This window comes from Lepeophtheirus salmonis, chromosome 10 (genome assembly GCF_016086655.4).
Source record: "Lepeophtheirus salmonis chromosome 10, UVic_Lsal_1.4, whole genome shotgun sequence".
Taxonomy (NCBI): Eukaryota; Metazoa; Arthropoda; class Copepoda; order Siphonostomatoida; family Caligidae; genus Lepeophtheirus; species Lepeophtheirus salmonis.
The window spans coordinates 7,254,319-7,265,574 of record NC_052140.2 but is presented as its reverse complement, the minus strand read 5'-3'; the positions used below and the strand labels follow the sequence as shown (position 1 = coordinate 7,265,574).

At 29.9% G+C, this 11,256-nt stretch overlaps 1 protein-coding gene across 1 annotated transcript; it reads left to right on the top strand.

The window, feature by feature from the left end:
• The first annotated feature begins 694 nt into the window (after positions 1-694).
• Positions 695-8,210, top strand: LOC139906461 (uncharacterized). The gene is made up of 4 exons (XM_071891355.1): positions 695-871; positions 1,494-1,624; positions 1,727-1,784; positions 7,926-8,210. Exons 1-4 carry the CDS (start codon positions 695-697, stop codon positions 8,208-8,210), a joined length of 651 nt encoding a protein of 216 aa, XP_071747456.1.
• Positions 8,211-11,256: the final 3,046 nt, after the last annotated feature.

The following is an 11,256-nucleotide window of genomic DNA, read 5'->3' as shown; positions in this document are numbered from 1 at the left end:
AAAAGTTGAATAGAAAATTTTTTTAACAAAGGTATGGAGTGACAATTAATTTTTTCTTAGACATTGATTAGTAACTAAGCTTTAGTACTTACTCAATATGGATTATCACCCTAATGTAACATAATTATCAAAAATATATTGAGTCAAGATTAATGACATTGGTTGGAGACGAATTCTATTGTTGGAAAACTGTAGTTACATATTAGTAATGATACATTAATTATAAATCAACGTCGAGTTTCCTCATCCACATAATATTATAATGAATAAATCATTTATCAAAACATTAAGAAAATATAACTAAAATAGAGTTTTCTAGCACTCTATGCACGCATTACAATTAGAATAAATAATTCACAATGTAGCAGGATAGTCTCAACATTTTAACCATTTAGCCATGTCCCAGCCTAAGCCTGAAGGTCGTATTCAAATATTATACTAAAGCGTACCAAAGAAATAATTATGACATCATAGATATCAGCATTGGTAAGAACTAAGGGACTAAAGAGTGGACGATCAGTTGAAGAAGAACAGGTTGTTTTTTTTTCTCTTTGCTGATTGGCTTAAAATTGTCTGCTGCCATCAGGGCAATTTTAAAGGTTTAGAATTTAATTTATGTACTATTTTGTGAGCTTAATTTTATTACTATTTTTAAAATTAGGCATTACTTATTAATTACAATATATTGTGCATAATGGTAACGTGTAGTGCAGTGTATTGTCATAATAGTTCAACTTTGACTAAAAAGTTTCCTGGCTTATCGCCCAAGAAAATGTTTAATTTTCCAAAAGACATCAATTGTAGAAAGATGTGGATCAATGCCATCAAATATGCGAATTGGACTCCTACCAAAAACTCAAGAGTTTGCCAAGTAATATAATCGACATTTGTTACCATGTGAGGGATGTAAAAATTAAATTAATGGGCTGTTTTATAATGATGTCACTGGGCTCCATATTGTAATTATTCATAATGAATTTTTTTCACTTTAGGCTCACTTTGAAGAATCAATATTTCTGCGGAAGTCTCCAAAAGGACGGTGGCGTTTGGTACATAATGCAATTCCTACTTTATTTGAGCATTCTAAGATTTTAAAAAACAAAAGAAATCTCCTGTTTAACCGAAATAGAGACGCAAAGAACATAATAGGAAGCAAAGAATTCTATTGTTAGAACATTCGTATGCTAAAATACATGGGACATCAAATAAGGAAGATTATCCTGATCACGAAGCTCAAAGCCCATTCTCATAATACATTTTTTTACAAGAAGCCCCTGAGATTTAAGTTTAACATACGTACCATGCTTTAATTGTATCAGTTCAGTAGCTGCAAAACAATCTTTATCTGCAAAAATACAGCATCTTCAAGCGAAACTTGCCAGGAACAAGCCTTTAATAATGTCAACTAAAAAAAGCCGTAAAAATATATCGAAAAAGGTGGTATCTGTAAATGATACAGTAGTATATTACTTTTATCATATTTATTGTTTTAGGCTCAGTTTTTTCACAAAACCTATATTGAAGGGTTCTTGAATGGCGATCAAGTAAGATGTTTGTCCAAGAAAGGAAATAACTCTAGAATCAATTGGTCAAGTCAAACAGTTAAAAAAGCACTAAAATTAAGGTAAACAAATAAATAGAATGAATGTATTTACGATTATTTTATGCCTGATTTTGAAGCTATGTCCTTTCTTATGAATTTGAAATGGTTTATTACACTCTTCAGATTTGCTTGTGGTTCGTCAGGGAATGAATCCCTTCTTCATCAAGGATTTGATCTACGTGTAAGATCAATTACCACAGATATGGGCCTATCAAACCAGGCAATGTTCCGTTGGTAGGGAGTTAATTTTGGAAGAAAAAATGAAATTGTTGACTCCGTCCCTCATCCAGCAAATCCGAAATTAACCTTACACTTTCGTTATGATGTTCCTCATCATCTAACAAATCTTCGAACATCTTTAGTCAACAATATTGAAATTATTTTGCCATCCTTTTTTGGGGAGAAAGACATTTATCAAACCATATTGTTCCTGTAAAATATCTTTTAAAACTAGTAGAGTGAGAAAAAGTTCAGGAATTGAAAATTGTTCCAAAGCTTTCTGAAAATGTCACAAACCCAGCCACTTTTCAAAAATGAATGTTGCGTATGCAATGACTTTTTTTTCCATGTAACAATTGTAGGCCTGAGATATTTGACAATCCAGGAGTCTGATGGGTCAATCTTATTAATTACAGAATTTATTGATCTAATTCGTTCCTGGTTCGAACTCATGACCTCTCGATCACCAATGATGGCTTTAAGTCATCAAAATCTTGATAAATATTGAAATATGAAACTATTCAGAGTTTAAAAAATGTAATCGAAGTCATTCGTCAATGGAAAAAAAAGTTTATTGGAAGCCATGGTAAACTGGTATCATTTTGTCGACAACTTCCATCCTTCAGTTGCCCAAGGAACTACTTGATGAAGGATTTTCATTCATTATTACTGGAAGATTGACTCAAGATGCAGTGGAAAATTTATTCAGCCTTATTAGGTATAAGAACACAACACCAACATCATTAGAGGGTCAAAAAAATCCAAGAATAATTGCTTTATAGTTCATGTAGGATAAGGGATCTACCAATTATCGATATGATGATAGCGATTATCTAATCGATTTCCTAGATGATTTAAAAGAAGGAAGAAATTAATTTGATGAAAGCGGATACTGCATCTTTTCTTCAAGAACTAACTCCTCAGCTAGAAGAAGATACTGTGTTGATTGTCTTGGTTTTGGTATTTTGGACACTAATGATATTGACCCGTATTCAAAACTCCTTGATCTAAAAGATTATACCCACCAATCTTTATGCCTCTGTATCAGGGATATCTTCAAGTATATTCATATTGCAGCCGAGAAGCGATTTCGCAACTTTATTCAAACTAAAAAAATTAATGATTGGAAAGATATAACAAGAATCCTGCAAGATATAATTGAAAAAGAAATAATAAATATATAACAAAAATTGTTAGAAAATATTGACAAGTTCGCGTTAAGATGTTTGCAAAACTTTCTCGAAAGAGACGAACAGAGGAAGGAGGAATAAGGAACAACATTCGGGATTGCAAAAACGCAAGTATGCATGAGATTGTGCAACACATTTCTTGATAATTGGCCTTAATTATATGTATGCTTTATATTTATTTAAAAAAAAAAATTAAATTCATTAATAAAGATAATAAATCAAAAATATTCACAACTATCTTATAAAAAATAACCATCTTAAATCATGAATCAGTCGGTGGAATAACTGAAGATTAAGATCTTATTTCTTTCCCTTATATTTTTGTTCTTGTTGTAGATTTTTGGTTTGTCAGCTCTTTTCCTTGAGTCTGGTACCAAAATGTCAGCTGATTTTGATACCCATTCCAATTCCTTATTAATATTTTGTATGAAGGAAAGACGTAAACAAATAACCATTTTTTATTTTTAACTTTTTCTGAATTAGTGCTTGACAAAAAAATACATAAATATACAAATAATAATTATTAATTATGATTATAATTAGTTGGTAATAATTTGCATTTAAAATTATTTAAAAAGTTAGTTCTTCTCCGTGCTCAGAAGTCAAATCATTCCTGGTTGGCCTATATATATATATTTAGGCCAACCATTACTGATTAGACTTTCATTTTCAATAGATGCACCTGAATTTTGTGATGGAGGTCTTTTATTATTGGACTTATTGAATTTAAAAATTAAAGAAAACATAAAGAAAGAATTAACAATTTCTCGACACATTTGTGAGTATGCATGCAGACTTTTATATACGAGATCCCCATCTTGCTCTACTTCAGTAACTCTAATACAATCTTCGTCAAGCCCTTTTGAGGAAGAAAGGGACTGTATATGAATATCAATGATTCTTCGCATCGGACCGTAGCATTAGTATTCCGTGATTCCTTCCAATTGCTTTGAAAACTACGTATTAGAGTTTGATCATGTGTGATTGGATGAGAAGGGGCTGAAGAATATATTTTAAAGATCTTTTACGAGTACCAGCATGATCCTATGTCGAATGATGATGATTGTTATAGGATTCATTTCAGAGTTGAGCTTGAAGCAGGGGAGATTAAGTGATCCTGGAGAAGGGAGTGAGGGGCCCGAGCAAACTTGTTTATTGTTAACATATATTTGAATTGTGAAAAGAGGAAGGGAGGATGATGAAATTGATGATGTTCCATGGATGAGCAGGAGCAAGTAGTGATAGACGATGAACAAGAAGTATATTAATGACGTGATTTACTTCTATTTCTCAAGGTATAAATAATAACCACGGATCGAGATTCCATCCCTGCTCACTATTAAAGATTTATCATGTCGTCATTTCTAATCCATATACACCATAAATCATTCATATCCGTCTCCCATCCATCCCTAGTCCTCACTCCTCTCTAGTACCGACTGCCCACTGTCGAGCCCTCCCTCTACAGCCCTACACAAAAACTACTAACTAGTGTAGAAACATTAACCGTATGACGTCACTGACTATACCTCTTCAAAGAGGGAATGAAATGTTCGGGAATGAATTTTACAGGGAATTAATTTACTGGGAATGAAATTACCGGTCATACAAAATATCAAAGGCTCTAATACGATATATTGATAAATTAACATTTTATCAATAAATACAGAACTGCATTGTGGCAATGCTCAAAAATTTGTGGAGCTCATCATTGTTAATGCCAATTATACAGATAATAGTGAGAGCAATGGATTTTGCTAATTGATTAAAGTTAGTAAAGGACGAGTAATCATAAACTTTTGTGGGTTTTTTTATCATTCGAGTTCCTGTGTTAGTTAATGTAGCTTTTGTCACTTTCGTAGAGCGAAAGATTATCATTGGATACTCCAGTTGGATTATTGGATTCCAATTTCTCCATTTTATTCCTAATTTTCATACAAAATATTTTCTAAATCTCAAAAATAAATATATTTAATTTATTGAAACTTTACATACCTACTTATTGGGGTTAAACAAATTTGATATGTGTTAGATATTTGTTTGTTTGATAAGAGCAGGCAATGATGCATAATAATTAAATATGTAAAAAAAAAAACAGAGTCTTTTCAAGTATCAAGGTCAATAACCTATGGTTATTGGTCGATAGGTATCAGAAAACTATGTAATCACACATAAAATATTTTTTACATATTTAAACTTCTAAACTTTGATTAGTTGAACTCATATTAGGTCTTTTTAAGCTGTGAAGAGTTTTCTAGATTCAAATGAAGAATAATTCAATAGTTGGGAAGAATAGGGCAACCACAAACTGATTTGGGCCTTTTTTCTTTTTGAATGGAAAGGTTGCGATATATTATACAGATATTGTCGTGTGGTGTCATCATGGGTATATAATACTAGCAACCTGTAGGCGAAGGCTCATGTTCGCCCACTATTAATGGTTTAGAAGAACTGAGAAATTACTACAATAATTCACAAAATCATTTGTCAACCATGGATCATATTTGTATGAAAAAAAAGAGGCATCTGATAGGCTTGATATTAGAATTATATAAAACACAATAATGTGATTTATGAATTTTACAGTCCTAATTTTTTTATAGAGGTCTGACTATTTGAATCTAATAAATATTTTTTTCCATAAAAACATCACTAATACTACAAAAATCTAGTATTTATAATTCCTAGTATTATATGGGTAAGGAAAGGATCTCTGTAAAGAAAAAACAAAGTATAGCAATTAGAAAAGGAAAAACAGTTGATTGTTGTGCTCTTTCTCCTTTTTCTTCATTATTCAATCGGTCTTCGTAATGTTAACATCTCTCTCTTATAGAAGAATTATCGCTTATCTTTATTGTAAATTGATTAAAAATGCGTAATAAAGTAAATATATGATTTTAAATATAATTTTGACATTTTTCCTGTATCAATTCCATTTTAAATGTAGAAGGTTCTCCTCTTTATACCAATAATTTATTTCATCCCCTCAAAATCCTATAAAAGGCAGCTGATATTAACAAAGGTTTCAGTAGTACCATATGTCTCGCTCCTGCCTTCTCGGCGTGCTCCGAGGGGAAAAAATCTATAATTATGGGATACATTAAGAAGGGATGGAACAGCAAAAATATTTCAATCCTCATATAAAGAAAAACTAAGCGCATTAAATAAATCCAAGATTTTTTTTTTTTTTTTTAAGTTTAGATATTTTCAAAACTTTTTGAGAAATTGAATCAATAATAGGATCGATGATGATTTGTAACAAATAAACAAATAGAAATGACGAAAAAATAACTGAAAAGATAACATTAACAGAAAATATTTTATTAAATATTGGCGGTCGTAGACGACAATGCCTGGAGTTATTAGGAGTCGAAGAACTTTCAATTTTTTTTATTAATATAGAAGTTAACTCTCCAAAAAGTCCTTGGTGTTACTTTCCGTTTTTCATGAGCACACTCAAACGTAGCTACTCACTCAATACTTAGACATTCTCTCCTCAAGAATAAAAAAAATGATAAAAACTGCTAGATAAAAATAATAATATGATTTAATGAGCCAGGTAGTACTTTAGCTCGTTCATAAATATTATCTAAAGTCACATTCATTTTTTTAATTTAATATAGAGTACATCCCTCCTTTTCTTTTTCGATATGAGTTGAACGAAACGCTTGCAAGATTTAATTCATTTTATAAAGTATTTCCTTTTTTTCCTTTATACTGTATCAGTATATGACATACATCATGGAGCACTATATACAGTTCACCCGGTGACTTATTTCAAACAAACAAATATTCAGAGATATATAAATTATTTTTTAATCACTAGATGGCTATTAAGTTGAATCAATGTTACTTTTTAGAGATTTTTTACTACAATTAACTAGATTTTGATTTAAAAAAACAAAAGTTTCGCTACATTGAGTCAAATTGTATCATTTCATGGATTAGATTGAAGTGTATTTATGGAAAGAATAAATATTAAGTACTCACGAGTGCAATTGTATTTTATTAAGAGAGATTCTATTAATACGTCGTTTTATTGTATCTTGCAACTTTTAATGTGAAAAGAAACAAAAAAAGGCCCTTAATCAGTTGGTATTAGTTAGGTAATTTTTTCCAACAGTTTTCAAGGAACTCATTCTCATTCAACGAATAAACCTTCCGAATACTGATTAGAAGACAAGAAGAAGAAGGAACAAAGACAGCTCTATATTTTTTTGTAGTAGAGGTAATGCCATATTATGCAACACAAAGCCATATAAGTAGAGTTACGTCACCAGGCTATCTGCTTTGAGGATAGTTGACTTCCTCATGTGTTTGAGTCACAGCCCAAACATTCAAAATTTGATACTATATTTTAGGTGAAGAACTTTACATAGGCAATATATTTAGTTAAAATACCCTGGTATGCCCTTTTGTATTCCTTGGAAGGCAATGGGTCCTAAAAATGAAAAGAAATCTTTTGAAACCATCAGATAATTCTCGATTGTGCTATAAACATTTTGAAAAAAATCAATTCATAGAGAACTCCAACTGTCAAGTCATTTTAACATTGTTTAAACATCTAAAACATAAAGTTCCAAGGCTCACCCAAAACTCCAAGAAACCCATTTTCATTCTGGAGAACAATGGTGATGCTAAGCAAATTTAATAATTAAGGAAATTTCAAGCAATTTTGTTAGAACAAATTTCAGGGAAAAAAAAGATCTCACAATTTTATGATCATATATACTTTACTCCTAATTTGGAACCTCCTACATCCTTAGAGGGCATGAGTCCAATTTCATCAACAATAGTAGATGGAACTTCTTATAATGGTAATTTTGTTTTTGAATTAGTTACTTTATCTTTCAAAAATAGTAATTGCTTTAAATGTATTGCAGACATTTCTTCTGAGGTAACATATCTAAAAGGACATGAATACCAACCTACAAATCCAACTTGGTGTCCATAAAACAGAAATAAAGGAATTAAAAAAGAAGTTGAAGGAGAAAGATGTCAAAATTCGGGACGCAGAATCAAAGCTTAAGTATTTGGACATGCACCTCTCTTCGGTATTTAAATCAGATCTGATGACATTTTCAAGTTGCAAATCTTCACGTTCCAAAATCCGCATTTGCTCATATAAAAACCTCAAGAATTCACTTCACTTAAGATTCGTTGAGGAACTATATGTCGTCAGTCCAATGGAGGATTAATCTATTGGGTCAATAACTTTTTGGATGAATTTGCAAAAATAGAGTCTTTATTCAAATCTTATCAATTCAAAAAAATGAAAAAAAAATTAAACTATATAACTCAAGTTGCTATTCTATTAATTGAGTACTCTATAAATGTTCCCAAATGTGATAAAATTTTATATTTCACTGTGTCTAAGTATGTTAGTTTGAGAATGCTCATACATTTAGGAACGCCAACTGCGATTATCAAAGAAAATAGAATGGATTCTTTTATTTTTGGAAGGCAAAGACTGTGTTTGCGAAATAAAGTAAATTAAAGTAATTATTTCGTTTGTTTATCATAATTAATCGTGTATTTAAGCTCAATAATATCATTTTTTTATAGTATTTATTTATTGTATTCAAGTTCTTTTTGGGCCATTTGATATATGTCACAAGGGAGGGCTGAAACGTCGGAACGTAACTCTTCTTATAGGTCTCTCATATAACAGAATAATTCAAAAGAAAAAAAGCTCAGTCTCAATGACGTTTTGAGTGATGAATTTATCCTTCTAATAGGACCGACATGTAAGGCTTCACTGGATGGGACTCACTCTATTGTGATAATTAATTCTTAAAAAGGATTGACGCAAAACTACTTATAACTCTTTTAATTGAATGAAGTGATGCAATCCCTTCATTATGATCCGTTAGAGTAACACATTTTTTTTTTGTTATTTACGATTAATCTTTGGGCATTACAATTTTTATTGATGTGTTATTATTATTTTTTTAAATTACACCATTAATATATCAACCATCCAATGGATGGTCCATAACCATTGCATCTCTATCATCAGAATTACTTCAAATTCTTCATCTTATTTTTTGATTGCAACTTGTACAATTTGCTTATACAAGCTGCACCTAGGATGATACTTGGTCAAATATTGAAATACCCTAATTCCCCTGATGGAACATTCTTTTAGATTGAAGAAAGCAAAAGTTGATGTTATTATGAATGCCCAGGAGTGAAACTTTGTTTTATTTATAAAGATGATTACACTTATTTTTAGTATAACATTTTATTTTGAAATATTTCGATGATCAATTATACAATCTTTTTTCCCTAGTTTTACTACTTTTTACTTTGTTCAACCTGATCTCCCTTTTCTGTAACAAAATTTATCATTTATACAAATAACATTTTCCAAGCAATGATTTTTGCTTTAACAAAATCTGACCAAATTTGCATTTTTCTTAAGTATTGTATTTATTAATTCTTCCACCTCCATTTGCCGAGTAGTGTAGTAGTAAATAAAGATTGCTTGTTTCCTGAATGTATAATTATTTTTTGGAGTTCATTGTCTCCCATAATTAAAATAATTTATGTATGTGATAAAAAAACAATAATAAAAACGACTTTATTTCAAAAACGGAGACAGATACAGACTTTTGACATAAAATAAAAGTTGTTAAAAAATTACGTGTTACATAATTGGCCTATGTTTTATTCTGATCAGACCAAATTTCTGGGGTGATTGGAGGGCAAGTTGTTTTTCTTCATAAAACAAGATTGATTATCCGTGTCTCAAAGTTTTTTAAAGTATGGGTTGTTGATTCGGAAATTCAACAAAATAATAAAAAATAAAAAAAACGAATTATTGTACTAACGGAAAAAGGGAAATGTATACTAAATACGAATTAAAAAAGAGAATTAATAAGAGGATGAGAGACTTAATCTTAGTATGTATATTCAATCTTCATTATGATTCAAGAAGGAACAGGGTAAGTTAGTCAGGGCTATAAATAAGTCACAGGGTCAAAAATTTGAATAAATTGCTTTGTTTGAATATATTTACATCAAATGGACAGAAGACAACAAAAAATATTGTATACAAGGAAGTTTTAAGATAGAAATTTACCCATTATATCATTTTAATAGATCGTTTTAGTTTATAATTTTAACATAAACAAGCTAAATATAAATAAAATCTGTTTTATTTTTCGTTGGCTATCTTTCATAAAGCGTATTCTTGCTAATTGAAATATATTATTTTTTTTTTTTAATCAGCTTTCCATTGGTATTAGTTTTTTGGTTGAATAGGTTAGAAGAAAGTCCATTTAAAATATAAATCGTGTTGATTATTTAACAAAGGTCGGGACCTGTATATTAATAAAGAAAACTTTATTTGTATTCTGTAGGACTGTGTAGATAAAGTCTTATTAATTAAATCTTGTAGACATTGTGCATCGATCATAACAAATACAATATGTATACTATATGTGTGGATCCCCGATGTATATTACATTTATGTACCTATTTCTGATCAAATAACGAAAGCGTTTTGAATGCAGCATCGGGGGAGTATACAGAGTGTGCTGTATAATATTGCTCTCTGATTGCATTATTTAATTACATTTACTCTCTATGTTAGGAAGTATAAAATATGAATTGCTGGAATGAAAAAATGAATGTCATCAATCTTGCAAACCTTTAGATCAATGGTCGGGGAACAGGGGTAATGAGAGTGGATATTATTACCATGCCATAAAGTAGGACTTTTACTGCATATTGTTAAATGAAATAAATAAATAAACATCATGCCACTAGAGCCCCCCCATTAAGGAATTTTTGCTTCCCCTTAAAAATTTAATTGAACTTTTCCAATTTTTTTCAAAAATTTAATATTTGGTATATTTTTTTTCAACAAATTTCTTATTTGAAACTTAATTTTTGAAATTCTTTACAAAGAATTTAATTTTTTTTGAACAACAATAATTTTTGAAATTCTTTCGAAAGAATTTAATTTTTTTGAACAAAAATAATTTTTTGTATTTTTTTTCAAAAGATTTAATATTTTTTTCCAAAAGATTTACCTTTTGTGAATGGCTGTTGGATCTTTAAGAAAATTAATTTTTAAAATTTAATTTTTGAAATTTCTTTCCCAAAAAATGTATTTTTGAGAAAAGCTTTGAATTTTTGAAATAAAAAAAAAAAAATTTGAAATTTAATTGTTTAATTTTTTTTTAAATATTTCAGTTAACAGCTGTAGATTTTTCTTTTTTTTCAAAAAGTTTAATT

Bases quoted from the DNA above. Each gene is read 5' to 3' on its own strand.
- LOC139906461 (XM_071891355.1), top strand. From the start codon at position 695: ATGGTAACGTGTAGTGCAGTGTATTGTCATAATAGTTCAACTTTGACT. The intron at 872-1,493 runs GTAATATAATCG...TTATTGTTTTAG, and splicing joins AAAACTCAAGAGTTTGCCAA to GCTCAGTTTTTTCACAAAAC. The intron at 1,785-7,925 runs GTAAGATCAATT...CATATCTAAAAG, and splicing joins ATCAAGGATTTGATCTACGT to GACATGAATACCAACCTACA.